This window comes from Epinephelus fuscoguttatus, linkage group LG1, assembly GCF_011397635.1.
Source record: "Epinephelus fuscoguttatus linkage group LG1, E.fuscoguttatus.final_Chr_v1".
Classification (NCBI taxonomy): Eukaryota; Metazoa; Chordata; class Actinopteri; order Perciformes; family Serranidae; genus Epinephelus; species Epinephelus fuscoguttatus.
Genome location: NC_064752.1, coordinates 23,977,950 through 24,004,124, shown reverse-complemented (window position 1 = coordinate 24,004,124; position 26,175 = coordinate 23,977,950). Strand labels below are relative to the sequence as shown.

Sequence of the window (26,175 nt, the reverse complement as noted above, 5' to 3'; positions counted from 1 at the left end):
ATAAACAAACAACATTTTTCTCTGCTGTCAGAAAATACAGAATTATTGATAAGATTATTGACTGTCCAATCATTTGTGAATGTTGAACTGTCTTGCATGGATGATACATTTAATCTGCTCAATACAGACCAATGTGCAGCGAAAACATGTACACACTGCCTGTTAGTGATGTACAGTAGCATTAAAAGCTTAGTTACTAAGATCTACATAGATGATGAAAGTAACCAGTGTTTATTTGCACATTTAAAGTGATAAGAAACAATACAGTTTTGAACAAAAAGTGATGTGTCTCCTCTTTGGGTGTAATAAATAAAGTTCACACAAATTCCTGCAACATAAATACAACATGAAAACACTTGATTATTTGTACAAAGAATATTGCTGCTGTGTTGATACCTCATATAAAACAAGTAGTCGTAAGAACTTGTAAAAAATGAATCACTGCTCATCCTCGTCATAAATCGGTCATTTCTGAGATAACGTTTACCTGCAGATAGATCTTTATGCTGATTATATTGTCATGACTTACTGTTCAAGTATAATGTAATATTTGTGTTCATTACTTTTTGATAAAATATGTGCATACAATGATTGCAGATAAAAAGTAAAGTTACTTTAGTTGCTAGTAAAAACAAAATGTTCCTTATGAGATCAGTAACTTTATCGCTGTTTGCCACATCATAATAATAATTCAAGAACCTATGTCCATTAGCATTTTTCTAGTATTGTTTGAGTGTAATCTTTATATAAAATCATAAAAGTATGTCAGGTTTTAAACACCATTCAATTCTTGATGCTGTAACTTAAGGTTACAGACAGTCATTGAGTTCTGCGGATCGCTTTTTATCTTGTAGCTCTAATAGTCCTGCAGGTTGTTAATGCTGTGGCACAATAGTGAGGTATATCTAATTAAACTCTTCTGGAATCTGTCCTGGTATCCTGAAACCAGTCTGCCCGGTTTGATCCAAAGTGCTTCTGGGGCTGGATGTGGCAAAGCTTGCCTGTGTCTCCACAGTGCAGCTGGTCCGATGGAGGAACTGCAGGAAGTTCTCATTGCCAGAGCCCTCGTGGCTGGAGACGGCCAGCTCCACTGGCCGGGCTGAGTAGCAGCGTCGCAGCTTACAAAGCTCCTCCCTGATCTGCCGGTTAAGAAGCCCATAAAAAAATGGGTTAATAGCAAAGGAGGCATACGCCAGCCACGTGACTGTTTCCTCCAGGTCATCGGGAATGGTGAGTGTTGGGTCTAGCGTCAGATGGAGGTGAAAGGCAAAGTAAGGCAGCCAGCAGATCAGAAACTGACCAACAATAACCACCAGAGTGAAAGCAGCTTTACTTCCACCAAAAGGCCGGTCACGCATAATCCTACGTGGGGCGTTGCGGGTTGTGATGATGGTAGTCTGGCTGTTTATTGAGTCAGAGCGATGCTTTACTTGACTGTGTGTCCACAAGGGCAGAGGTCCATGCTGGCGGGCAGCCACACGGGCCACCTTGTACACGTTACAGTAGACGGCAAAAATCACAACAGCAGGCAGGCAGAAACAAGTGACACTGAAGAACACAGAGAAGATTCGCCTGTGCTCACTGTAGCTCCAGTGCAGCGAGCAGTGTGCAGCACTGATGGAGCTCAGGCTGGTGTAAGACGACCACCCAAACACAGTGGACAACCCCAGCACAGCAGAGGCCACCCACACCATCACTATCACCGCTGCAGTCAGCTTCAGAGTCATCTTGACCTCATAACGCATGGGGTGGACGATGTAGTAGTAACGCTCCACGCTGATGGCTGTGATGGTGAAGATCGAGGCAGCTATGAGGATTGCATTGAGGAAGACGTAGACCTGGCACTCCAGCACAGTGAACACCACACCAGCAAAGTACGGAGAGCTGGACACAATCCCAAGAGGCATGAGCAGGATGGCACACAGCAGGTCCACTGCACACAGGTGGCACACAAAGGCAAACTTCCTGAGATGAGGAGCTTTCATGACAACGACCAGAACAGCAGTGTTGGCGAGAAGTGCCAGAACATTCAGGGTCACCATGAAAAATATCCCTGTCAGGTCCTTGAAACGTGTCTGCGGGCTGGGAAGGGTGCCCAGCTGTCTGCTGGGAGCTGAGGGCATCAATGCCCAAACTGTGGCGCTGTCATTGGACCCAGAGTTCAGAAATGAACTGTTTTCCTCCATGATTCATAGCAAAGGTTTCAAAGTAAAAGCACACATTTGTGTTCCAGAATCCCCCATTGTCCAGTCATAAGGCTGAGGAATACTTCAGACATACTCTTCACTCCTGTGTTAGAGAAAATGAAATCCATTAGAACATCAACATCTATGGCAAATCATGTTCAGTAGAGACTATATTATGTTTAAACCTGAAATATATATTTTTAGCCACTTGCAGCAGTGTGTGTGTGCAGCAGAAACAAGCTGTAAACACAGCACTGACACATTATCACCATTAACGTGGAAAGTTTAGCATGCTAGCAAATAGGTTCACATATCCTGGATATCTAGCAGATACAGAGCGACATGAGTATGATTTGGAGTCACCTTAACACCATTCATTTGCACACACTATCCACACTGTGGTGACACAGACCTGGTTGAAAATCAGCAAAGTATCCCTTTAAATGTACAATATGTAATTTTCTGCCACTGAGTGTCCCTGAGTCAAAACAATAAGAAAAAGCGGAGCAATGTCATCATCTTTGCAGTCAGTTTCTCCTGGTTACAATTCCTTCATTGTTCATTATTCAGAGGGTTTTTACCAGGATCCGAATTACCCGCATTCCTCACCAAAACAAACACTGTGTACGAACAAAACGAGGCCTGAAAGAGGTGTACGCCACTTCCCATGTAAAAGCTGTGATCCATAAAAACAGACTTGATGGGAAAAACTTTGACTCATGCTTATGAACATTTTGGAGACAGGAAACTGGCAATGCAGATGGTGAGGGGTCACGGTGGGGCTGGAGCCTATCCCAGCTGACATAGGGCGAGAGGTGGGGTACATCCTGGACAGATTGCATGAACTTACATATTTACATTTGTTTGAACATTGTTGGAAATGTTTAGGATAACGCAAGTACACAACTCAACAAAATATATGACAATGGACTAATTGTTTTTAGACATTTCAACACAGAAAAGTTATCCTCCTGAGACACGAACTTTTGTTTGGTATGCATTTTTAGTTTCTCCTAGCTATTTTGGATCAGTAGAACCCGATAAATTAAAAATAAAAAAAAACCTGTCAAATCCCAACGTCCTCAAACGAGACGATAATAAAGTCCCAATGTCTTCAAACGAGTACTTCCTAATTAACAGCGTCTTAGCTTGTTACTGTTGCTAATATGGTCAAATTTGTTGCCATATCAAACTACAAACATTAGTAATCATAAAAAAACAAGTTTCTATCATAAAATGTGATCAGGTTTATGACCTTGTCCACTTTTGTGTCGGGATCGGCTGCAGACTGACTTGGCAGAGATGGCTGCCATCTTGTTTTTACATGGATTAGTGTATTGTGCTCTTACTACCACTAGATGGCACAAAAAAAGTGTCAGCAAATGAGGACAACAGGTCTAAGTTGAGTAGAATGAAGTATAAGGTCAAGTAAACCCAAAATGTGATGTCCTCATGTGAGGACACAGGGTCTCAGGAGGATATAACATCTGTAAGCCATGTTCATCTTGCTCTGGGAAAGGCACACATAGTTCTCACTAATGTATCAAAACACAAATTTGAATTGATTACACAGATATCATATTACACACTGTACTGGCTCTCATTTTATTCATTATTATTCATCCCACCATTAGTGCCTGATATCAAATGTGTAAATATAAACATTCACAGATCCTGACAACCTTCAAGAGAACACACACACACACACACCTTAAAAGTATTGGAAAGTTAATCAATAACTGTTTGTGAAAATATCTAAGAAGGGAAGCTCTCTCAATCTTTTAGTGCAGGCGGGACATGATCAATAGGAATAATTCATGGAGGACACCCTGTCTCTCCTCCATCCGTCCCCATCCTTTTGAAATGAAACATAATGAGTGTGCTTGTTTTAGCCCAGCTGCAGGGAGCTGGCTGCATTGATTAGTATGTGTTCAGTGTCACCCTGCACCGCACCATCAAAGAGGAAACCTCTTGGACAGGTTCGACTCCTGATCATTGTGTTGTATTATAAAATTCAACCAGAGCGCACTGACTGAATATATATTATGTGTTTACTGTACAGTTCCCATCCTTTCCTTCTCACTGCAGAGCCTTTCATGTGCCTTCCTCACACATGTACCATCTTGTGCTGATATTCATAATCAGGTTTCAAATGTATGACTGTAGAGGATGCTGTGTCCTAAATACATGTGCTCGCCGGCTGCCAGTGATCCACTGATGCTCTCCCCCTGCTGTAATCTTCTCTGGACGACAGCTATTGGCATGCCGCGTTTGCAGTGAGATTTATCCCAGGAAGGACTAGTGCATGTACATTTTCATGCACATTATGTAAGGGTGTCCTCGTTTTTCACCACGTTCCTGTTTCTGCATACGCTACATCTTTAACTCCACATTTTACTAATGAAGTGGACGATCATTTCCAGTTTATTTATTTCCCTAAAACATTTTGTAATAATTAATTCAACAGAGAAACGTGCAGTGGATTCTGCCTCTGCTGCAGTTTTTCTCCGTTTCTACTTTTTTTTTCAACATAATAATGAGGATGAGGGAATTATGCAGGTCTTTTAATCCCTCTTAAATCCGTGTTACAGAGCATTTTAGCCTGTACAGACAAACCCCATAATCCCACCCTTTGTTACGACCTTCTTAATCATGTTAATAACCAATTGTAATGCAAGTTGATGTATGCCAAGTGATTACCATTCCTTTTATATCAAACTATAAGCATTAAATACAGAAATATTTCAGTGGCTAAATGGGTTATTGTATTGTAATGTAAAAAAAATAAACTTTTTGTTTCAGTAGATGTAACTTGACTTAAAGATTTTGAAAAAGATGTTTGAAAAAGTGCCATTACTGTGTACAAGTAATGTGTACAACTTGCTGATGGAAATATGCTGCTTGTAATAGTTGGGTCCATCATGTCAGCGTTGGCTACAAAAACATCCATCTCTACCTATGTGTGATGAGTGGATGAGTCATTACAGCACTTTTTTTCTCTGGTTTTTATTCGTAATGCTAAAAGTTTATATTAAAGACCAATAGAAATCTTTAATAGTTTTTAGATACCACTGGTTTATAACATCATCAGTTCCCTCAAGAGTGTTCTTAAATACTCTAATGCTCTTGTGTTAAGATAACAGATTAAATTGTTGTTTTATTGTGGATTTAAAATATATTTTAAATGTGTTTTGATTGCTGCAACCTTGAGCAGGTCTCTCTTGGAAAAGCATTTTCCATCTCAATGGGAATTCCTGGTTGAATAAAGGTTTAATAAATAGATAAATACATTTTGACTGCGAATCAGTGTATGACTTATAACATTGACCTTAATTTTGTTGACTCAGATATCTTGTCTCAGTCCTTCAAACACATACATGGTGCTCAAACTTGTTTGTTGGTAATTCTTAAGCCTCGTGTTTATTCTAATGTCAGTCTCAGACATATTTAACAGAGAAATGTTGGAAGGATTAATAAGAATGTTGCAGAGCTAAACCTCTTATAGACTGGAAGTGATTAGAAAAACCTTCAAGAGCCAGCTATGTTTTTTTCTGTAATTATCAAAAGCACTAAATATGCTGTCAGCATTTTTATTCCTTTAATATCATTATTCCTTACTAAAACAAAAACTTACCAAGTAACTTACATTTTGAAAATTGGCTGTCGCTCCTCCACAAAGTTTTTCTGAGTTTTCTAAAGCTGAGTACGTCCAATTCATGACGATGACTCTTCTCTGGATCCTGTAAAAGCACCAAACTCAGAGCTCGGGTGGTGTCTCCAGGTGTGCAAGAGTGTCGGTCCACCTTGCAGAGATCTTTGCAGGAGCGATTAAAAACTGTGGGAGAAATTGTAGATTTCCCAAAACAAGTAGACATACGAGCCTTCAGTAAAGGACCCCAGGGAGAGCTGACTCTGGCAGAGCGGGAGAGGTGATGAGCTGTGTGTCCACTGAGACAGCACAGCTGGCTGGGTGAAAGGAGGGGGGGAGGAGCCAGCAGTTGGTGATTGTTCAATCATCTATCAAGACAAGACGACTCTATCAAACCGCCACCCTCTGACATTAACTATGTCCCACACACACACACACACACACACACACACACACACACACACACACACTCTTTCATCAGTCAGTATGTGGCAGTGACTGTCACACACTGTCCACTATGCTTTGTCCTTACAGATGTTCCTCTGTTCTCCTCCTCAGAGCTTCTGAGAACACACACACACACACACAGTGAAGTATCGGTTGGACTTGCTCAGTCAATTTACACACTTCTCTCTTCTTACAATGGAGTTAATCTTATTGGTTGTTTTCCAAGAAATTGCAACCTTCGTTTGATTACAGCTTTTGAGAGTTGAGCATGAAACAGGGCTCAGCGCTGACATCTGTTGGCTGCTGTGGAAAACAAAACTCCCATGTGAGCATACTGTACTTTATTGTGCTGATGTAAGAAAGGATGCGAGTGAAGATAACAGAGGGATGTTAGTTCTAAACGTTTATTGGCCTGTACACAGTGAAGCACAACAAACAGAGAAGTCAAATGATTGATGCTGTTAATGCAATAAGATTAATTATCAATTACAGTATATTCTGCAGCTGCAAAAGAACTACTCTAAGAACACAGTATCACTTGATGTAGTGGACAATTTGTCATGAGCAACAGGGTACAAATGGCACCTCTATCATTTGAAACATTTTCAAACGTCCTACTTTTGAAACACACAAAGGCCAGCTGTTTAAAAAGTATAAATATTTGACAGAAACCGACTTCACAGTCTCACTTAGACACATCCACTTTCTACCTCAAATTAAATAAGAACACTTGTTTGTTTTACCACCGATGATTACACACGGGACATTTTATAGTGCTATTCGACGTATTGGTTCAGTCACCAGGTGAAACTTTCCGGACACACGACAGACAAAGCTGTAAAAAAGAAGGAATTCTAGAAAGTGTTTAAAAAAATAACTAATTCAAGCACTAGGTTTTATTACGTAATAAACTACAGGTGGATTAAAAAAAGGCAACCTGTCGCACATTTCTATCAGACGAGGAAAAACTGGTGACCAACAGATGAAGGCAGGTTCAGGGGGTTATAACTGAGTGTCGTTTCCCATCGCTCCGTTTTCAGGCAGGAGAGAAGCATCTTGGCAAAAGCTCTGCTCAATAAGAGCTTTGCTTTCAGCTTTAGACAAACCCAGTCTCTTCTTTAACAGTTTGTCCTCGTTATTCAACTTTGTGCGGATTGCAGTTTTTATTTGGCTGTTATCGATGCCGAACTTGGCTGCCACGTGATCTGGAAGAAGACACATGGTAAAAAACTGTAATCTCTTTTTTGAATTATCAATATACAAAGATGGTCTGTGGGTGTGAAAAGTCCAATGATCTCTATCTTACCGATTATACTTCTCAAGATATCGGGTGGGAGTTGAGGCTTGTGGCATTCCTCTCCAGTGAAGGTGCTCCTCCGGCCCTGCAGAGAGTGTGTGGCCAACGTTTGCCTGTCAAAAATGATCATCAGCAGTGCTGACGTGTACTTCTTGTAGTCTGCGATCTCTGCGATGCGCTCGTATAGATTTTTTGGTACTCGGAGATTCTCGGAGAGATACAAGAAGGTGTGATCGTCCTGAGGGCACAAATAAAAAAAAGTTAGCTATAAACATACTCGGATGCTTTAACGGCTGAATTTGACACCACCATGTTTGTGACTTTGTCTAATTAAGCTTAAAAACTATCAAAGTCTTGACACAGAAGCACTGACATAATTAGTCTTACTATGATAACAGAATTCAAGTGAACCGAGCAATCTTGCCAAAACTGTGTTAAGACTGTGTTATTATACGACATGGAGTGTGAGCACTGACCTCTGGGAAATTATGAACCTGTCTCATCTCCGCCTCGGGCTCAGACAGGAAAGAAACAGCCTCGTCCTGAGAGTTCTGCGGTGCTGCCGCATCGCCTCCTTGGAGAACGTGATCCAGAGTGACTCGCAGCTCATGTGCTGTGTGCCTCATCTGCATCATGAGAGTGTTCATCTCTGCAAAGCAAAAGTGTCAAAGCACTTTAGACATGCTAAAGCAGATCGAGTTTATTTAAAGAGTAATTAAAAGTATTAGATGGCATGTTTACAGCGTAAGCTCAGGGCCAATTAGCCAGGACTTTAGCAGAATCCGTCCCACCTCAAGAACTATTGACATGCCAACATCCAAAGTCATAAAGGTGTCTGATGAAATCTAAAACTTTTGTTGAACTGTACTGTTCTATTTTTAGCTCTTAAATTGTGGTCAAAATGCCATATAAAAGCTTTTTTTTTTTTTTTTTACTAGGGAATTAGTGCAATTTGTCAACTGGTCAATTAAATGTTGCTACCCTCGCTATTCACCGCCAAAAATACAAGTCAATTAAACTTATTATTAAAATCATTATTATTTTATGCAATTGTGCACACACCCAATGAAAGTTATTTTAATAATCAGGCACGTTTCCTATAGATTTATCACTATTAATAAATGTTATTTGTTAACTGTTATTTAGATTTGTTTACTGAAAAATGGGATCAACGATTTTAAATGGGGGCGGCACGGTTGTGTGGTGGTTAGCACTGTCACCTCACAGCAAGAGGGTTCCTGGTTCGATCCCAGGAGGGAGCCCTTCTGTGCAGAGTTTACATGTTCTCCCCGTGTCAGTGTGGGTTTTCTCCGGGTACTCCGGCTTCCTCCCACAGTCCAAAGACATGCAGGTTAATTGGTGACTCTTAATTGTCCGTAGGTGTGAATGTGAGTGTGAATGGTTGTCTGTCTCTATGTGTCAGCCCTGTGATAGTCTGGTGACTTGTCCAGGGTGTACCCCGCTTCCCACCCAATGTCAGCTTGGATAGGCTCCAGCCCCCCCGCGACCCTCATGAGGACAAGCAGTTACGAAAATGGATGGATGGATGGATTTAAAATGGCTCTCATAAAACACACAATAGTTTTTTTACCCTAACAGATGAAACGCTGCTCAATTTTGACTGTTTTCTGAGTCTTTTCTTACTTTAAGACTAGTGGATTAGTCTTTGTTTAAACTTTTGTTTATTAGTCACTGGGATCATTCCGGTTTTCTTTTTTCCTAGAATTTTTTTTTTTATTCTTTTTTGCCTTTAATCACAGGACAGTTTTGAAGTGTGAAAGAGGGAGAGAGATAAGGGACGGGCAAGAACCGAACCCACGGCCTCCGCCACAAGGACACTAGCCCTACATACAGAGCTATTGGGCACCGTCTACATGTATTTACAGTAATGTAATGAATAATAATCCACATGCTTCACAGGTAACTGTGATTTTCTAAGAATTTCAAAGTAAGTTGTGTGAAAAGAATGTGGGAATATAGAAATGTCCTTGAAAGGAAAGCTCAAATGAAACACGGATAAATATGAATTAATTTGTCATTAATGACTGGAGACTTAATTCTCTGAATATTTTAAATGCTATGCTCACCTATAGTATAGAAACATGTAAATTCTTTGCATCCTCCTCTGATCTGCTACACACTGACTCTCAACTTGTGTAGGTTACACTTGTTATTAATTATGACTATTTGATTGGAACTGTAACAGTTAAAATAACAATTAACTGTTTTATTTGGCGAGGCCTCTAGCTCTGCAAGTAGAGTGTCCGCCCCAGGCAGGCTGAGTCCTCTGCAGCAGCTGGGGTTTGATTCCAACCTGTGGCTCTTTGCTGCGTGTCACCCCCAGTCTCCGTCCTGTCTTTCCAGTCTAACTGTTCACCTTGCCTATTTTTTAGTGCCATATTAAACTGTTTTTTTTTTTTTTACTGGTGACTGGCTGCAATTAGAAATTACGGACGCTACAGCATTGCCTGTAAGGTCTTATTCTTTTTTTGAGTTGTTTAGGTCTAAAAAAAATAATAGAATCAACCTTGAAAAGCCCAACATGTGTGTAATATGCCATGGCTCTGAGTGCAGTGAGTCACATACAGTGAATAGACTGTGTGGTCTTGACAGGTATTTTTTTTTTTAGCATATTAATTAATAAATTAGTCATCATCTCTTTCCACCCACCTTTCAGTTCCCTCAGCTCTCTCTCAGCCAAAATTCTACATCTGCGCTCGTATTTGAGTTGTGCCTGCAGTTGCTCTATTTTCATGAGGAGGCTGATGGTGTCTGTCCTGATGCCTGGGCTTGCAATATTTTCTTCATCAAAGTCAATGGCTTCCTGCTGCCAAATGAGAAGAAATCACATGAACAATTGCCATGAGCAGTGCGGGGACACAGCAGATTTCATGCACAATTAAACAGTTAAGAACAGCCCTTACCTCATTGTTAGGGAAAGGTGAGTAGTTGGCGTCTTCAGCCAGCCTGGACTTATCATCCATTGGATCACAGCCAAACTCCTGTGCATCAGTGCCGATTTTTATCATCTTGGCTGCAGGTAGTGTTGGAGTCGCTGCTGCTTCTCTCTTGGGAGGCATGGGGGTTAACCGGGATCTGGAGAGAGTAAAGGTTTCATCAGTTTACACGTCAAACACAGCTTTCCTGCACGAGATGGAGTGAAACTTTGAGTCAAACTTTTTTTCACTCGCTTACACGTTGCTTGTTCATTTTTCAGCGAGTCATTCGAGACAAAAAATATAAAGTTAGTTCACGTCGCATCCCCCCTCCTCCCCCTGCCTCCTCAACCCCTCCTACTAGCTTCCACATTGCCTCCAGCTGGAGCCACTGAGTGACACAAACTGCCTCTCAATACATTATCAAATACATGTCACATATGTCATGTAGGACGGTTCAGGGGAGGCTCACCTCGCAGCTCAGCTCTACTTCGCGGATAAACTGCAACCACACTCACTGAGGACACAGACAGCGCAGTACATGCAAATACTGCGTAGTAGAGGAAGTAGTAGTACTACTGCAGTAGTACAGTACATGGATCCTGATACAATTACGGCTCATTTTAAACAGCCGCGAAAAACGTCTCCGGTTAAATATGTGTGAAATACCGCTCCTATATTTATCTTTAAATGTGCGTGGTGCGCGTGTGTATAAGAGTGTTGTGTTACGATATTTATATTTTTACAATTATGTGCGGAACAAAGCTGCGAAAACTTATTCCCCGAGGGAAGTATTTAACACCAGTACAATTTCCTGCGCTTCCAAAATCTTGATTCAACCAATGAAAATCCAGACATTCAGAAAAAGGCGGGGCATATAGAAGAAGCTATGAAGATCAGCCAATCAGCGTCTATTGTCGAACGTGACTTAAGCTTCCTAGTTCGGTTGCGCTGTACCCATGTGGGTTCAATGTTGACTTGCTGCTGTAGAAAGTTGAGGAGTTAACTCTATACAGTTATCGTTTACGTTGAAATTGTGTTTGTCGCCTTTCACCATGTCTTCGCCTTTTTTTGTAAAGGCGAAACAAAATCCTAAATTAGCCAAAAAGGGGAATAATACGCTAAAACGAAAGGTAAGTGAGCTGGACTGTTAGCTAGCGAGCTAAATTCGAGCAACGTTAGCTAACCAGCGTACTGACACATGCGACTTACCTGCTATAACCAAACGCCTTTTACACACTAATTTTAATGCAGCCTCCCTGTATGCCATAACAAACCCTCCATTTTCTTTCTCTTGCTGCAGGCTGATGGAAACTCTGGCGGAAAGAGCAAACTCCGAGCCAAGAAACCCAACTCCAAACACAACGAAGAGATTTCCAGCGACTCTGAAACAGAGAGGTTAGTATCTGATGTGCTCACTTGGGCTTTGTAGTCCCGATTGTAAAGCACACAACTAACCCTGCTGTGGTGGTTTTCTTTCTTGTTGCTCAGCCCTGTAGTGCCCAGGAAGAGACAGTCCAATGAGGAGATTGACTATGAGGAAACACCACAGGAGAAGAAACTTAGATTAGCCAAACTTTACCTCGAACAGCTAAGGGAAGAAGGTGAGCTTGGATCATACATATTGCATAGAGATCTATCATTGCTGTTCAAGCCTTTGTGTATTTATCACATGATCTGTTTTTATCAGAGGAGGACAAAGCAGAAAAAGACAACTTTGAGACGGAGCTGATTGCTGGAAGACTTCAAGAAGAAGTGGTAAGAGTTTTCAAGCACATTGTAGACGAGTTTAATCTCCACTGGGTACATGGGACATATCCCCCTCACTTATGATTATGATCTTTCTTTTTCCTCACCACCACCCTGTTCTGTTACAGCTAAGTTCAGTGACAGTATAGTTTCAGTTTGATCATTAAATCACTGTAAGCACTATCCTCTTACTAGGCAGCTACCATAATTCAGATGAATGGGCCTCTGCGCAAATAAAAAATGTTTATTTTTGAAGCTATATTTTATCTTAATATGTGGATTTTCTTCCCCTGGTTTGCATTTATCACGCTACATGTAGGCTGTCTCTCTCTATGTTTGATGGAGTTTGTTGTGGCCTTTTTGCAGCCTGAGAGAAAGATCTGCAGACATTTGTCGTGGCTGATAAAATAGGGCTGGACAATTAATCGAATTTTAATCATGATTTCGATTTTGTCTTCTCACGATCATAAAAATATTATAATCGAAGAAAAACGATTAATGCGCCGCACGGCGCGGCATGTATGTAAGTTCCTGTGCTGGAAAAGCACCGTGAATGCACCTGTGTTGCGTGCAGCAGCAGCAAGCATGTGACGTGTGTGGATCAATAATATGTGGAGCAAGCGATTGAGAACATGGCAGAAAGGCTGCCTTTGGTTGAGAAGAAAGGTAGGACAACTTGCATCATCTGGAAACATTTGGCTTCAAGTTGACGGACGTCAAGCAAAAGGAAATTGTTTCCAAAGTTTGTCACGCTGTCGTGTCTGCCCCCCCAAGGCAACACGACCAACTTATAATCATGTTTATTAATCGTGATTTCAATATCAATCAAAATAATCGTGATTATTATTTTTGCAATAATCGCCCAGCCCTATGATAAAAGTACAGCCGCTGTCCATCGGGGTTTGAAGCTGTCTGAAGCAGTGAATCATTATAAAGCAAGTATGTTGAACATGGTCCACTGTTTCAAAGCAGCAAAGACTGTTTTATTCTGTAACACAGTATCATAAGATTTTTTGGGGGGTTGGCTTTGTTGTGTCACATCACCTGACTTCTGAATCCAAACCTGTGTCCTTGATCTTAACCTGGGCAGACACTGTACAGTTTGAGCCCTGTTTAAAAAATGTTGTTTAATTCCAGCTCCTACTGCACTAGTCAATCATCTGCAATTTATGTGCTCACTCTGCATCAAGCTATGACCTGAGTGCTTACACTGTACTCTACTTGTAAAATAGACAATTAAAGGCCCATTTGGCTATGGGTAATAGTCTATTAAGATATGTTTGATAGTTCAGAGGCAGGTAGGAGTTTATTTGCCAGCAGAGGTCTGTAATTTTACACCAGTACATTTTGCAGTAATACATCATTTCTAATGTTTCTCTTGTTCATATCGGTTTTGATTCGAGGAGGAAACATCAATGCGACTGCCTGATTAAATAAAGATTAAATAAAAATAAAATAAAATAAAATAAAAAATTCAAAGAGGCCCATACGTTGTTGCAACAGCTCGACCAGCCTGGCCGCCACATTTTTTTCTGCCCACATGATTTGTTGTGTCACCATGGCACTCTCTGATGCTCTGTTTGCCACGTCACACATGTGAAGTGAGAAGAGTAGGCACTGATCTTGGAGAATGGTCTTGTGGCTCTGTTTCAATTGTGCGAGAGCCTGATGACAGCTGACCAAAATTTCTGACATGTCAGTGATTCATTTAAATGTCTTATGGCCAGTTGGGAACAGTTGATTGGACCATGACCTATCCTCACTCTCCCCCGTACACTGCATGGAAAACAACGCCCAACGAAGCTGCAGTTCGGTTCAACTCTGAAACGAGCCGAGTCACGTGGCTCTAAAATGAAGTCAGAAATTGGGCTCAAATTGTGCAATGTATACCCAGCTTTAGACATGGTGTTTATCTTTGGATTTAATATGTTTGATTAGTTGTCAAACACCAGTCTGTGTCATTGATCTTGCTGTGTATGTTATTTTCCCCTCAGCTTGAACAGAAAGGAAAGCTTCAGCGACTTATTGCCAAAGATGTGAGTATGGGAATTTCCATCCCTTTATTCTCCACAGCATGTCCAGTATTCCAAAGGGGGAAAACAAGCTGTCTTATAAACAGACCGGCTTTTATTTAACTTTCATTTTGTGTCTCAGCTCATTCCACCAGATGCTTCAGAGATCAGGGTATTAAGAGGACACAAACTTCCAATTACCTGTCTAGTCATCAGCTGTGATGACAAGTACATCTTTTCTGCTGCCAAAGACTGCTCCATCATGAAATGTTAGTATACGTTAAAATCCTTTGATACCTCAGATAAATATGTATGAAAAATTAGTGGGAAAACTGAATCAATAAATATGAAAACTGTCTTGTTTCTGAGGCTATGAATGGTTTCCTTATATCTTCAGGGGATGTTGAGAGCGGCAAGAAACTGCACACAATACCTGGTGGAAGGAAAGGTACAGAGGATCGGCATGTCGGACACACAGCCCATATCCTGTGTTTGGCTATATCATCAGATGGAAAATACTTGGTGAGAGACGCAGCATATCTTGCTTTTGCCAGTACTGTGTCAAAGTGTGACATCATATTTGTAACACATCTTTTTCTGAACATCTTTTAGGCCTCTGGAGACATGAACAAACTGATCATGATCTGGGAGGCAGAGACATGTAAACATCTGTATAAATTCACAGGACACAAAGGCCCTGTGTCGGTACGTTCTCCCTCTTTCTCTCTCTCTTGCATTCAATCTTTTTTTCTGAAGAATTGTGTAAATACAGTAGCTCCGAGGTTCTCTTGTAAGTGATATTCAATGTCTTTTCTTTCTCAGGGTCTGTCATTCAGGAAGGGAACTCATGATCTGTACAGCGCCTCTCACGATCGCTCAGTAAAGGTGTGGAACGTGGACGAGAATGCATATGTGGAAACTCTGTGAGTAACTAATCAAGACATGATTTATCTCAGTTGCATTAGTTGTGAAAGCATGGTTTTAACTTTTAATCGTGACCCGCTGTAGCTTCGGGCACCAGGACGCCATCACAGGGCTGGACAGCCTGAGCCGCGAGCGCTGCGTGACAGCAGGAGGAAGGGACCGCTCAGTGAGGGTGTGGAAGATAGCCGAGGAATCTCAGCTGGTGTTTCACGGTCACGAGTGAGTGTCTGTATTTCCTCTGGTGTTTTTGTGTCCTGCTGTTTGCACCTTTTGAATTCACATGTGTTGGTCAACTGTCAGATCCACATGGAAACACAGTGCTGCACGATAATTAAGTCAGGGTGTCTTCAGGTCCTTAAAAAGTTTTAAAATGTCTTAATTTTATAAATATTAGACCTCAAAAGTGGCTTTAAACTGGCTCATAGCTTGATAATGGCTTGATAATAGCGCATGTCCCGCTCTTTAAGAGAAGGCTGCTGGAAAAATATATATATAAAAAAAAATCTAACTGTTCCCTCAGTCTGTTAGTCCCACTCATCTGAATCTTAAGCTCATGGCGAATCATTAGTCCCATCACAGCGCTCATTGGATCGATTGTTTTTCAACCAAGACCCGCTGCTTCATGTCACGATGCCAGATGAATCAGTCAACTTGGCAGAGTGGGTGGAATCAAAGGTCTGGACCCAGGCAAGGCAAAATAAATAGTGTAGCAAGGGTTTCCAGAAAATGAAGAGTGAAACTGAATGTGCTGTGACTCCTCTTTTACCTTCTGCTTAGTTTTTTTTAATGTCAAGTAGCTTTTGTAAATAGTCCTGCAACTTTTAGATAGCAAATAGATTTATTTGTTTCTCCAAATGGCAGAATCCTCTCTTTAATATTCATCTATAAGTCGTACAGTTCCTGTGAGCCCACAGAAACACTGACCTCATCTGTTACTTTGCCTTCTTACAGAGGCTCCATTGATTGTATCCAGCTAATAAATGAGGAGCACATGATAACAGGAGCTGATGATGGGTAAGACAGTCGCAGCTTTCACAGTCCTATTCTCTCAGTTATACAGTTTTCCAGCAGTGTCAACAGATTTCATTCATGTTTCTCTTCTGCGCCCCCTCTCTCAATTTTCTGAACGACCTCAGCTCCGTGTCTCTGTGGAGTGTCAACAAGAAGAAGCCTCTCAGCACAGTGAAGCAGGCTCACGGTTGCCATGGTGACGCGGGGCTGGAGCAGCCTCACTGGGTCGCTTCAGTAGCGGCGCTTCAGAACTCGGATACTGTCGCCTCAGGTGCTTCTGGCTGTGAGAGTCCTCCTTACCAGCGTTTTAATATCACACACACACACACATACACACACTCTTTATTGTGTGCGGGGTGCATCTAATTAAAACTTTATAGTCGTCTTGTGTGATTACAGGTTTAATTATTATAATTAATAAACTTGGCACCGAATAAATGACCTACACACTCATAAATAACAGTTGATGCTATTATGTTTAGCGTAGCTGTACTTAAAATGTTTTAAATGTTTATTTCCTGTGCAGGTTCGCACAACTCTCAGGTGCAGCTGTGGAAGTGTGGCCAGAATTACCGTGGGCTGCAGCCGCTATTCAGTGTACCAGTGGTAAGCTCTTACTTCCCCCTCTTGTTTTGAAAAAGGTCACATTTACATAACATGTTTTTAGCCACTTGTGCACATTATTTACATTAATTCCTCTCCACACATCTGATTGTGCCTCCTCCTCTGCTTCCTCTCTCCCAGCCCGGGTTCGTCAACAGTCTGAAGTTTTCGAGCTCTGGTCAGTTCTTGGTGGCAGGAGTTGGACAGGAGCACAGGTAACCGGACTAATGATTATGTTTCCATAGAAACTGTCAGCAGAGGTCTTGTCAACTTAGTAAATGGCTGTGCAGGGTCGTGTCCAGTGAGTGAAATGTCCACTAGATGGCAGTGTTAGGCCATCGTTCAGCCTGCCACAGGTGGGGAAAAAAATTATTTTGCCGCATTCATGAGTGTTTTCAGAAGTGATAGTATCGTGAGATGACATTAGTTGATTGAAAAAAAAAAAATTAATATGGGAAATATACTTTTTAGATAATGCCACTTGTTTCATTTAGAGAAATTCCCCCGCAAAAAAACACATGTAATGATGGGTGTTTGTTTCTGGTGTTCAGTGGATAATTAAAAAACTGCCACATACCTGAAAGTGTATTTAAAATGCAGACGGTACATCTTAACGAAAGACTGGCGATCTGGATTCCTCATATTTGAAATAGTCACTGTGTGGACGATATGCCAACCAATAAAACTCGCAGATGTAGTTTGAATTTTGATACTTATGAGAGTTTTTCTGCTGCCCAAAGTTAATAAAGCACTCTGATTACAACCAGAGATGACTGTGTGAACATAACCTGAAGGCTAAAGTGACTCCAGTTGTTTCCATAAACGTCTGTAAGAGGAATTCCCACAGCCACTCTCATCAGTCAGACAGGGAGCTTCATCTGTGCTTGACGGTTTAATACGATTTCTCTGATCAGATCAGAGTTTGAAACTGTTTGATCCATAGCAAACATTTTAAATATTAAGTGGAGTCAGCTCGGATTTCAGTGTCTGACTGACAGTGATTTACTCTTTCCACTCAGGTTTTAGACTCTAAAAAGGTTAACTATCACCAAGGTTCAGTTGGAAATGACAGCTCTTGGTGGTGATCAGTGTAAAAAGTGATTGTAATGGCGTAATAATAATCTGAAGCAGCAAAGAAGGTGGCTCCTTTATGTTAGATTTTGTTTATAGTGTGTGTCTTTCTTACCTCCTAAGTTTTTGTTTTTCTGCAGGTTGGGCCGATGGTGGAGACTAAAAGATGCCAAGAACGGGATCTATATTATTCCTCTCAAAAGGAAACCTCCAAATTCAGAGGAAGCCAGCAGGACTGAATAGTGAACTGTTAAGTGTCCTTTGTTTTGTACATTAAAGGTTTTATAACTGCCCGTGTATCTGTTTTTGTTTGTGTTCCTTTGAGACAAAATGAATATAAAATCTGAATTTTAAAAACCACCCAGAGTAATATATTTGTACAGGTGTTCACTGTGAGGCACTTTTGATTTTAGTTTTTTAAGAACCTTTAACAGCTTTAGTGAAGGAGTCGGCAGCGTGGGCAAGGTGGGCTCTGCCTGGACTGGGACACAAGTGAGAAAAGGCTGTACTGTAGGCGTCGGTACAACCTGTCTGAGCTGACCAAGACTCATTTCTTACAATCTTATTATTCAAACTTGTGTTTTTATTTTATTTTGTTTATTAAAAAGTTTGTCACTTTATTACTTTTTTTAGGGGCTAATTAAAGAACAAGATTCATGTGTTAAGTTTGGCTTCAGCTTTGTCTACATTGTCATGGTAACTGCTTCTGTTTAGCTTGTCAGAGCCAAACATTAACTTCCAGTTAATGCTACAGGAGAATAACTCATGTCATTTTTAACCTGGACTCTGCTTCCCCATGTTTTTCGTCTAAGTGCCTCATGGAAACAACAGTTTCTCAAGTGGTCTAATATTGAGAAAGAGGAAGCGCTGCAGCTGCGAAACAGGCTGCAATATGACCACTCGAGGCAATCGCGCACTGTCCGTGTACATCCACTAAAAGTGGTTGTTTTGCCACAGACAGGATCACGTTGTTGTGTCTGACAACATCATAGAAAGAACCCTACAGAGAAATAAAACATTTATCTTTACCTTTCACTTGATCCAGTTTGTTTATTATGGTCTTCCTGCAACAACTCAGCTCCAGATACTTTAGAGCAACACTTCACCCTGAGTGAGTCCCAGTTAGATACAATAACAAACACACCAGCTCAGTCGAAAAGGTAAAGACAAACATTTAATTCCTTTGTCACTTATAATAAGAATCTGAGCCACTCAGCAGCAACAAAAAGCACTTTTATTGGACCCACAACACGGTGTGCTATTGCCCCGAGTGGTTACGTTGCAGCCTGTTTTGAGGCTTCTGGCTACGGCGCTCCTGCTCAATACTGGAGCAATTTCAGAAATTGTTGTTGCCATTAGTCACTTAGACAGAAAAATATGGGAAAATAGAGTCCAGGTTGAAAAATAAAGTTTTCCTGTTACATTTGCCTTCAAAGGAATGTGACGAGCAATAAAATAAACTGCACAGTTAGACTTAAAAAAAAAAAAGGCTTCTCACATGATTTGACTGTAGTTACCAATAAATAAAATGTGATAGTGATTTGTCAGCGTAACCCTGATGATGTTACATCAGAGACGATAATTTACATTACAGTGATGAGCATATTTAGTTGTGTGTTAGCACGTTCCTCTTTTTTCCTGCAGGTGTCCTCTTTGGCTTTGGTAGAGGTGTCACTGTCCTTTTCATTGGTGCATCACTGTGTTCCGTCAGTCAATTATATATTAATAATTTAGTAGTTTTTATGTAAATGTTAGGAGGGAATACCGTTTCTATGATGTTAAAATGAGTTCTGGACGGGCTGCAGACAGTGGATCTGTAGAAACAGAGCAGGCAGACAGTGGGCAGGTTGTTTACAGATGGTTATTACAATTTAATATCAGGAAACTCCAATCAAGTATAAAAGATGAAAAAGTCCAACGTGGGTGAAGACATTTTATAGGCACTGTACATGTTGCACAAACTCAACTAGCAGTTACAGCAATAGTCTGAGCACCAAATACAAGTCTTTTATTAGAGCAGAATTCAAAATCATGCTGTACCTGTTGGAAAGAAACTCAAACTTAACATCATCAGCTGTTTGATTTATTCTGGTAAAAGTGGAGGAAATTTTCTTTTAAGTTAATTTGGCTTTGAAGAGGAAAAACAAACACGCTGTTATTGTCTCTGAATAGCTGCATTTAGTTTGAACAGTGTCAAGAATCACAAGTGTGAACCCAAACACAGCAATATTTAATCTTTTAATATTACAAAACATTTTATGTACATAAATTACAGGAAAGCACACACTGTTATACCAGTCTACACTTGAACACACGTCCTTTATATTGTCTAGTTGCCTACTTTTCATCAAGTCCACTAACGTTAGTCACATATTGTGTAGGACAGAAGGGCTAAATTTTATTTCATAGCAATTCTTTTTTTTTTTTGTCAATGTCTACAACATTTGGATATATTCACAGCACTGCAAAGACAAGATAAGAACAGCCTTTTTGTTTTTGTTTAACACTATTGCTTCACGACCACCCATTTGACAACAAGACTCTTTAGGACAAGGCACGGTGCATTTAAACACATCTATCTGTAAACCAAGGAGATCACAGCATATTAAATCTATACAAAAAAAGGCTTTACAATTGATACATACTGCTCACTGTAGGAACGTCGTTTAGCTTTCACAGTTAAGAGTTACCCTCGCCACTGTCAGTCAGTCTACCCAGACAGAGTTATCTCTCCGCAGCATGTTGGATGGCATGGGGGCTGCGTCAAACACAGCCCTGTTTGATGGAGGGATGAGTGATGACGGGTTGGTCTCTTGTGCTTACAGAGGAATCTTTTTTTCTTTTATTTTGTTCACAAAGAGGACGTTGTAGAGTCCACCACCTCACGGCCGTTACAAACTGCTGGCACGTAGTTAGAGGCTGATCCTGGGAAGGAAAAAAACAGCGGAGTTAGCCAGGCAAAAGTTTTTCTCTGTTAGAAAACTAGACCAGAGAGTGGGTGCAGTTATGGAAATGGACAGTCAGGCTGTACGAGTCTGTGCTGGTGAGGGTCAGCTTCTTCCAGAGCTCCCAAAAAGTCGGCTCATATGCTCTCGGCAGTGGAGGAAAGTAACATTGCATTTTATGATACTTTACACTTCTACTCCGCTCATTACTGCACATTTATTGAATTTAAAAGCTACTTTGCTCGTTAAGGCTCAGCTGAAAAATACATTAAAGATTAAACTACTCACCAGTATATAATACAGTAACGTGAAGCCTCAGCTCAACCAGATACAACAGTAAAATGCTACTTACATGTGAAAGCATCAGTAACAATAATCCAGTGTGATATAAAACAATACAACAATTACAGCAGCCGTTTGCCTGCATCACAAATACTTCTGTGCTTCTACTTATGTAAGATTATGGAAGATTTTAATTGTTTTTGTGTCTAACTAAGTAGCGAATGGGAACAGCAAGTTTTAAACTGGTCCAGTATTGAGTGAGAAGGCTGCAGCCGCCAGCCGTGAGACAGGCTGCACTGTAACCGCTCAGGGCAATATGCACTGTCAATGTGCATTCACTACAAGTGCTTGTTTTGCCACTGACAGGCTCAGATAGTTATTTTAAGTGTCTGACAACATAACAGAAAAGAAACACCCTTAGTTCAAAGAATAAGATCATTTGGTAACACTTTACTTGAAGGTATCTACATAAGGGTGACATGACACTGTCATAACTATGACATGACACTGTCATGAATGTGTCATGAACATTATGCACATGTCATAAACATTTATGACTGCTGTCATTAAGTGTCATTCGGGTTTCGTAATGACAAGGTGACACTGTTTCGGTTGTCTTGATTATGACAACTTGACATTAAAGTGACATTACCAGAAGTTGTCTTTGCTCATGACAAGTTGACATTAAATTTGTTTGGGATGTCCTTATTATGACAACTTGACATTAGCCAGGATGACATTACCAGAAGATGTCTTTGTGTCAATCATTATGTCAACTTGTCATAAAAACAAAAAGAGGTGCATTTTTTTGTTAATGTCAGGTTGTTACGACAAAGACATCTTCTGGTAATGTCATCCTGGTTAATGTCAAGTTGTCATTATAAGGACATCCCAAACAAATTTAATGTCAACTTGTCATGACAAAGACATCTTCTGGTAATGTCATCCTGGTTAATGCCAAGTTGTCATTATAAGGACATCCCAAACAAATTTAATGTCAACTTGTCATGACAAAGACATCTTCTGGTAATGTCATCCTGGTTAATGCCAAGTTGTCATTATAAGGACATCCCAAACAAATTTAATGTCAACTTGTCATGACAAAGACAACTTCTGGTAATGTCACTTTGATTAATGTGAAGTTGTCATAATCAAGACAACTCAAACAATTGTAATTGTAATTGTCATTACAAAAACCGAATGACACTTAATGACAGCAGTCATAAATGTTTATGACATGTACATAATGTTCATGACCATGTCATGTCATAGTTATGACAGTGTCATGTCACTCTTATGTAGATACCTTCAAGTAAAGTGTTACTGATTATTTTTGTATAACCAGAAACAGCCCCAAAATCGCCATCGCCAAAAACACCAGACACCATTTAAATAAACAGTTATTTTATCTTCATAAAAAACGCTTTATTCAAAGTTGTCAGGAACAAAATAAAACTAAACAAAAAACAAAACTAAACAAAAAAAAAACATCTTGGTTCGTTCTTCTAACAATCTCCAGCCCTGATTTGTATGAAATAAACTCACCCAGTCAGATGTGACAATATGCTGGCTCTATACACCCTAAAATTATTGTTTATTTAAATGTAGTCTGGTTGCTTTGGTGATAGAGATTTCAGGGCTGTTTCTGGCTGAACATAGTGGTCTGTCTCAGCAGGGATTCCTTCTAGATAGTTGTCAGACACTTATGATAACAATCTGAGCCTGTCAGTGGCAACAACAAGCATTTAGTGAACATAAACTGAGGATGTGCACCATCTTGAGTGGGTACATCTCGTCCTGTTTCATGCTTCATTAGTCTCTTAGATGCAAAAACATGGGAAAATAGGGTCCAAGTTGAAAATATTGAAAGCAGTGGTGGTCCTAGCACATTTGGTGCCCCGAGCAAGCCTCTCTCCCTCCCCCAAAACTCATTTTTACTGAATAGAGCTTGAACACTTCCCATTGTAAATCAATGCAACCTCCATGAGCTGTTCATTGCAGCGCTTAGCCTATGTTGTTTAGACATGATAACAATATTGCGTGTTTCGCGATTCACATGATGTCGGACAACTCGCCCATCTCTCCAAGAGAACAGGTAAAATGGGGAGGGCCAGGGGGGCAGCAGGAAGCCGGAAGAAAAGGCCTTTCTATTATTTAGTAGGCTTTGCTATGTAGTTATGTTGTTGTGGCCTTATGTAATATTTCAAAATAATTGTAGTAATAATATCAGTTCTTATATCAGCTTTTTCTTCCCCCATTTGTGGCGCCCCTCAAGCATTCGTCTATACTGCCTATGCCACGCGCCAGCGCTGATTGAAAGCTCTGAATACTTTCTCCACCTCTGACTCTCAATCATTACATCAAACATTATTTTCAGATGACTAAGATGTCTTTAGTCTGGGTGAAGCAGTAACAGTTAAACTAGCCTTTGAGCTTTTAAATTAACAGTCCTCAAATTGTGGGGTGCCCCCCCTGGGGAGGCAAAGAGCCACTGCAGGTGGGGTGTGGATGACCAGGGGAAAAATATGGAGTAAAACAAAAATAAATATAAAAATGAATATCATATATGTAGGGAAAATAAACAAAAGTTTGTTAATGATTTAGTGCTCACCTTTATTTCACTACAATTCAACATCCTGTCTTAGTTTCTTCCTCACTTGTTGTTAATGATTGATAAGAAAAAAAAATGTTGGGTGTGTTGGGTGGGGGCTTCTAGCTCTGAAAGAGTAAAAGTAACACTCTGTTCAAACTGTATGTGTCTGTGTTTGTTTATGGAGTTGGCACTGTGAATTAGCCACCAGTTTATTAATGAGCTTTAGATTAGACTCACTCTTATCCGACAAGAAAAGAAAAGTAATGACTGGATTTTTAATTGCTTAGTCACACTGACACAAAACCAGAGGGGAAAAAGAAACTTTTAATATTGTTTGATTTCTTACTGTTTTTTGGGGGGGTGTTTTACAAAGTATGATATATCCCAGGTGTTCCATGTAAGTCAGGTTGCAATTCTCCTGTCAAATGGATTGTTATTTTGACAAACTGAACTGTTTGCTATGAGGTTGTAGCTGAAATTGAAAACAAAAAGACTAGACAGAGCAATCAGGACCAGATATGGTGGGTATTGTACCTTTCGAGTAGCTGGAGCTGGGAGCGGAGGCAGAAGCAGACACCGTGGCGCTGAAGCGGTTGGCGGTGACTCTCAGTGTGGCCACGTTTTTCTGGGGCTGAAACAGGATGATGTGAACTTTGGGGGCGAAGAGGCAGCCGAGAACCACCGAACCGCTCAGACTGACGGAGATGCACATGGTGGTGGTCTGCACCTGGGAGGGGACAGAGAGTGGGTGGAGGTGAATATATCAGTCTGCACTTGGATTTCCTCCTTTTGTCTTCAAAAGGATTAATGAAGTTTGTTCAAAGGCCACCTGGACCTGGCTCTCTTCAGACACACACACACACACACACACACACACACACACACACACACACACACACACACACACCTGTTACTTCACTACAGCCTTTGATCCAATCAGTTCGTTCACAGTTTTATTCATTTCCTGCTCTGGTGACTTCCGAATCTTTATTCCAATCAGTGAAATTCCCTCCTGCCTCTCTTGTGGTTATCCCCAAATCATTTAACCAAGCACTCCCAAACCAACCATGACCTCCTTGTTAAATACACAGTACACTGTACACCTTACACACTCTCTATAATATCATTAACTCTCAGCACACAAAACACCTCTCCTCCTCCTTTTCGCACCTCACCTGGCTTAATATGAGAGTAAGAAATTACGTTCATGTCCTCCATCTTTCCACATCCTAATCACTCAGTTCATAAATAATTATCCTGCATTGCAATTAAATAAATATCTTGTTGGTCGCTCCTGAATAAAAGAACAGTTCTTGGGATTTAGCAGCATCTAGCAGTGAGGACTGCAAATTGCAACCAGCTGAAACTTCTCCCATGTGCCCAGCATCCCATGTTCCTTCAGTATTTATTGTTCAGGAGATTTGTTAGCGTGAGCAGAATTATCCGCAGAGGTCTCCTTATCGCCAGAACAAACGTACCACATGATTAAAACCAATAAAGAACACTGAATAAATCAGTTCACATTACATATTAGTGTTCCTCCGAAGCTGTTCGGCGAAGCTGTTCATTGCAGACAGCTCGCTAGCAGCACTTGCTAATGTGAGCTCACCTTTTTTCTCTGATAACTAAAGATCCAGATGTTGAGGAGGTTTTTAACCAGGGGCGCAATTATCCACAGAGGTCGCTTTATTTGCAAAACAAACAGACCTGGTGATTTAAAGCAGTAAAAACACTGAATAAAGTAGTTTACTTTAAAAAGCTGTGTTTTTCCAACACTGCTCATCACAGTGGGACTGCTTACTATGTTACCTGAAGCGAAAATGCAAATGGCCCTATCTAGAGCCAGTGTTTTGTCCATTCTGGACTACTGTAGAAACATAGCAGTGCAACATAGCAGACTGCGTGGGCAGGGACCTGCTCCCTATGTGGATGTAAACAGTGGGTTCTTATTTTCAAATGATTAAACACTGAGAAAACATACTTATTATGTTCCTGTTCTGCCATCCTACACACTGGACCTTTAAATGTTATAGAGTGTGTTTTAGCTGCAACTTTGACTGGTGTCTTGTTTTAACGTGAATGAAAAGAGAGTGGCTTCTATGTTCTGTAATGAATGCAGATGATTATACGTCAGATCATGTGCTTAAACTGTATTTAGCCGCTATTAAATGCCGCATCCTGCAGTCACACCACAAACAAAAACAGAAATCTCGTCTCACACAGTTATTATTCTAGTATTACTGACCACATTTCCATCTTCAATTATGCATGAGTGTGTGAAGTTTTCAATTATGAATGTTAGCAATTCTAATTGTGTATCTGTATGTGCATGAATATGAAGGCAAGAAGAAGAATGTGGAATAAGCACAGCTGGCTGTCCTGGAAAGTGTTGGGAATAGAATGATTTTATGCATTTTACTATCAGTTGTGTTTCACTATATAAGTTTTAGATGTGTGAACAATGAGAATA

The 26,175-nt window shown here is 40.6% G+C and overlaps 4 protein-coding genes across 8 annotated transcripts in view; 1 reads left to right on the top strand and 3 right to left on the bottom strand.

The window, feature by feature from the left end:
- Positions 1-242: 242 nt before the first annotated feature.
- On the bottom strand, positions 243-6,101 carry si:ch211-213o11.11 (probable G-protein coupled receptor). 2 transcript variants are annotated; one of them, XM_049584620.1, is made up of 2 exons: positions 5,833-6,101; positions 243-2,289 (listed from the first exon to the last, which is right to left on the bottom strand). In XM_049584620.1, the coding sequence occupies exon 2, from the start codon at positions 2,184-2,186 to the stop codon at positions 906-908; it is 1,281 nt and encodes a 426-aa protein (XP_049440577.1). In that variant the 5' UTR covers positions 2,187-2,289; positions 5,833-6,101; the 3' UTR covers positions 243-905. The 2 variants fall into 2 exon arrangements, with proteins under 2 accessions (XP_049440577.1, XP_049440585.1); XM_049584628.1 differs by lacking the exon at positions 5,833-6,101 and adding an exon at positions 3,442-3,460.
- A 569-nt stretch (positions 6,102-6,670) lies between these two features.
- Positions 6,671-11,274, bottom strand: LOC125893757 (uncharacterized). Of its 2 annotated transcripts, none has more exons than XM_049584661.1 (6): positions 10,988-11,274; positions 10,504-10,675; positions 10,250-10,403; positions 8,056-8,228; positions 7,589-7,817; positions 6,671-7,487 (listed from the first exon to the last, which is right to left on the bottom strand). In XM_049584661.1, the coding sequence occupies exons 2-6, from the start codon at positions 10,657-10,659 to the stop codon at positions 7,285-7,287; spliced, it is 915 nt and encodes a 304-aa protein (XP_049440618.1). In that variant the 5' UTR covers positions 10,660-10,675; positions 10,988-11,274; the 3' UTR covers positions 6,671-7,284. The 2 variants fall into 2 exon arrangements, with proteins under 2 accessions (XP_049440618.1, XP_049440610.1); XM_049584653.1 differs by having other exon boundaries at positions 10,250-10,406; positions 10,988-11,271.
- Positions 11,275-11,458: 184 nt separating this feature from the next.
- rrp9 (ribosomal RNA processing 9, U3 small nucleolar RNA binding protein) lies at positions 11,459-18,178 on the top strand. 2 transcript variants are annotated; one of them, XM_049584607.1, is made up of 15 exons: positions 11,459-11,648; positions 11,819-11,913; positions 12,007-12,119; positions 12,206-12,273; positions 14,259-14,300; positions 14,419-14,545; positions 14,674-14,798; positions 14,889-14,981; positions 15,099-15,199; positions 15,285-15,419; positions 16,152-16,214; positions 16,337-16,482; positions 16,738-16,817; positions 16,956-17,029; positions 18,026-18,178. In XM_049584607.1, the coding sequence occupies exons 1-15, from the start codon at positions 11,571-11,573 to the stop codon at positions 18,126-18,128; spliced, it is 1,443 nt and encodes a 480-aa protein (XP_049440564.1). In that variant the 5' UTR covers positions 11,459-11,570; the 3' UTR covers positions 18,129-18,178. The 2 variants fall into 2 exon arrangements, with proteins under 2 accessions (XP_049440564.1, XP_049440555.1); XM_049584598.1 differs by having other exon boundaries at positions 16,337-16,494.
- Positions 18,179-20,242: 2,064 nt separating this feature from the next.
- The window catches only part of grm2b (glutamate receptor, metabotropic 2b), a 43,474-nt gene continuing 37,541 nt past the window's right edge, over positions 20,243-26,175 (bottom strand). For both annotated transcript variants that reach the window (XM_049584537.1, XM_049584528.1), the window contains exons 5-6: positions 24,240-24,432; positions 20,243-20,810 (exon numbers count right to left, since the gene is read on the bottom strand). In XM_049584537.1, coding sequence (XP_049440494.1) covers positions 20,737-20,810; positions 24,240-24,432 — 267 coding nt within the window. In that variant the 3' untranslated portion in view covers positions 20,243-20,736. The remainder of the gene's footprint in view (positions 20,811-24,239; positions 24,433-26,175) is intronic.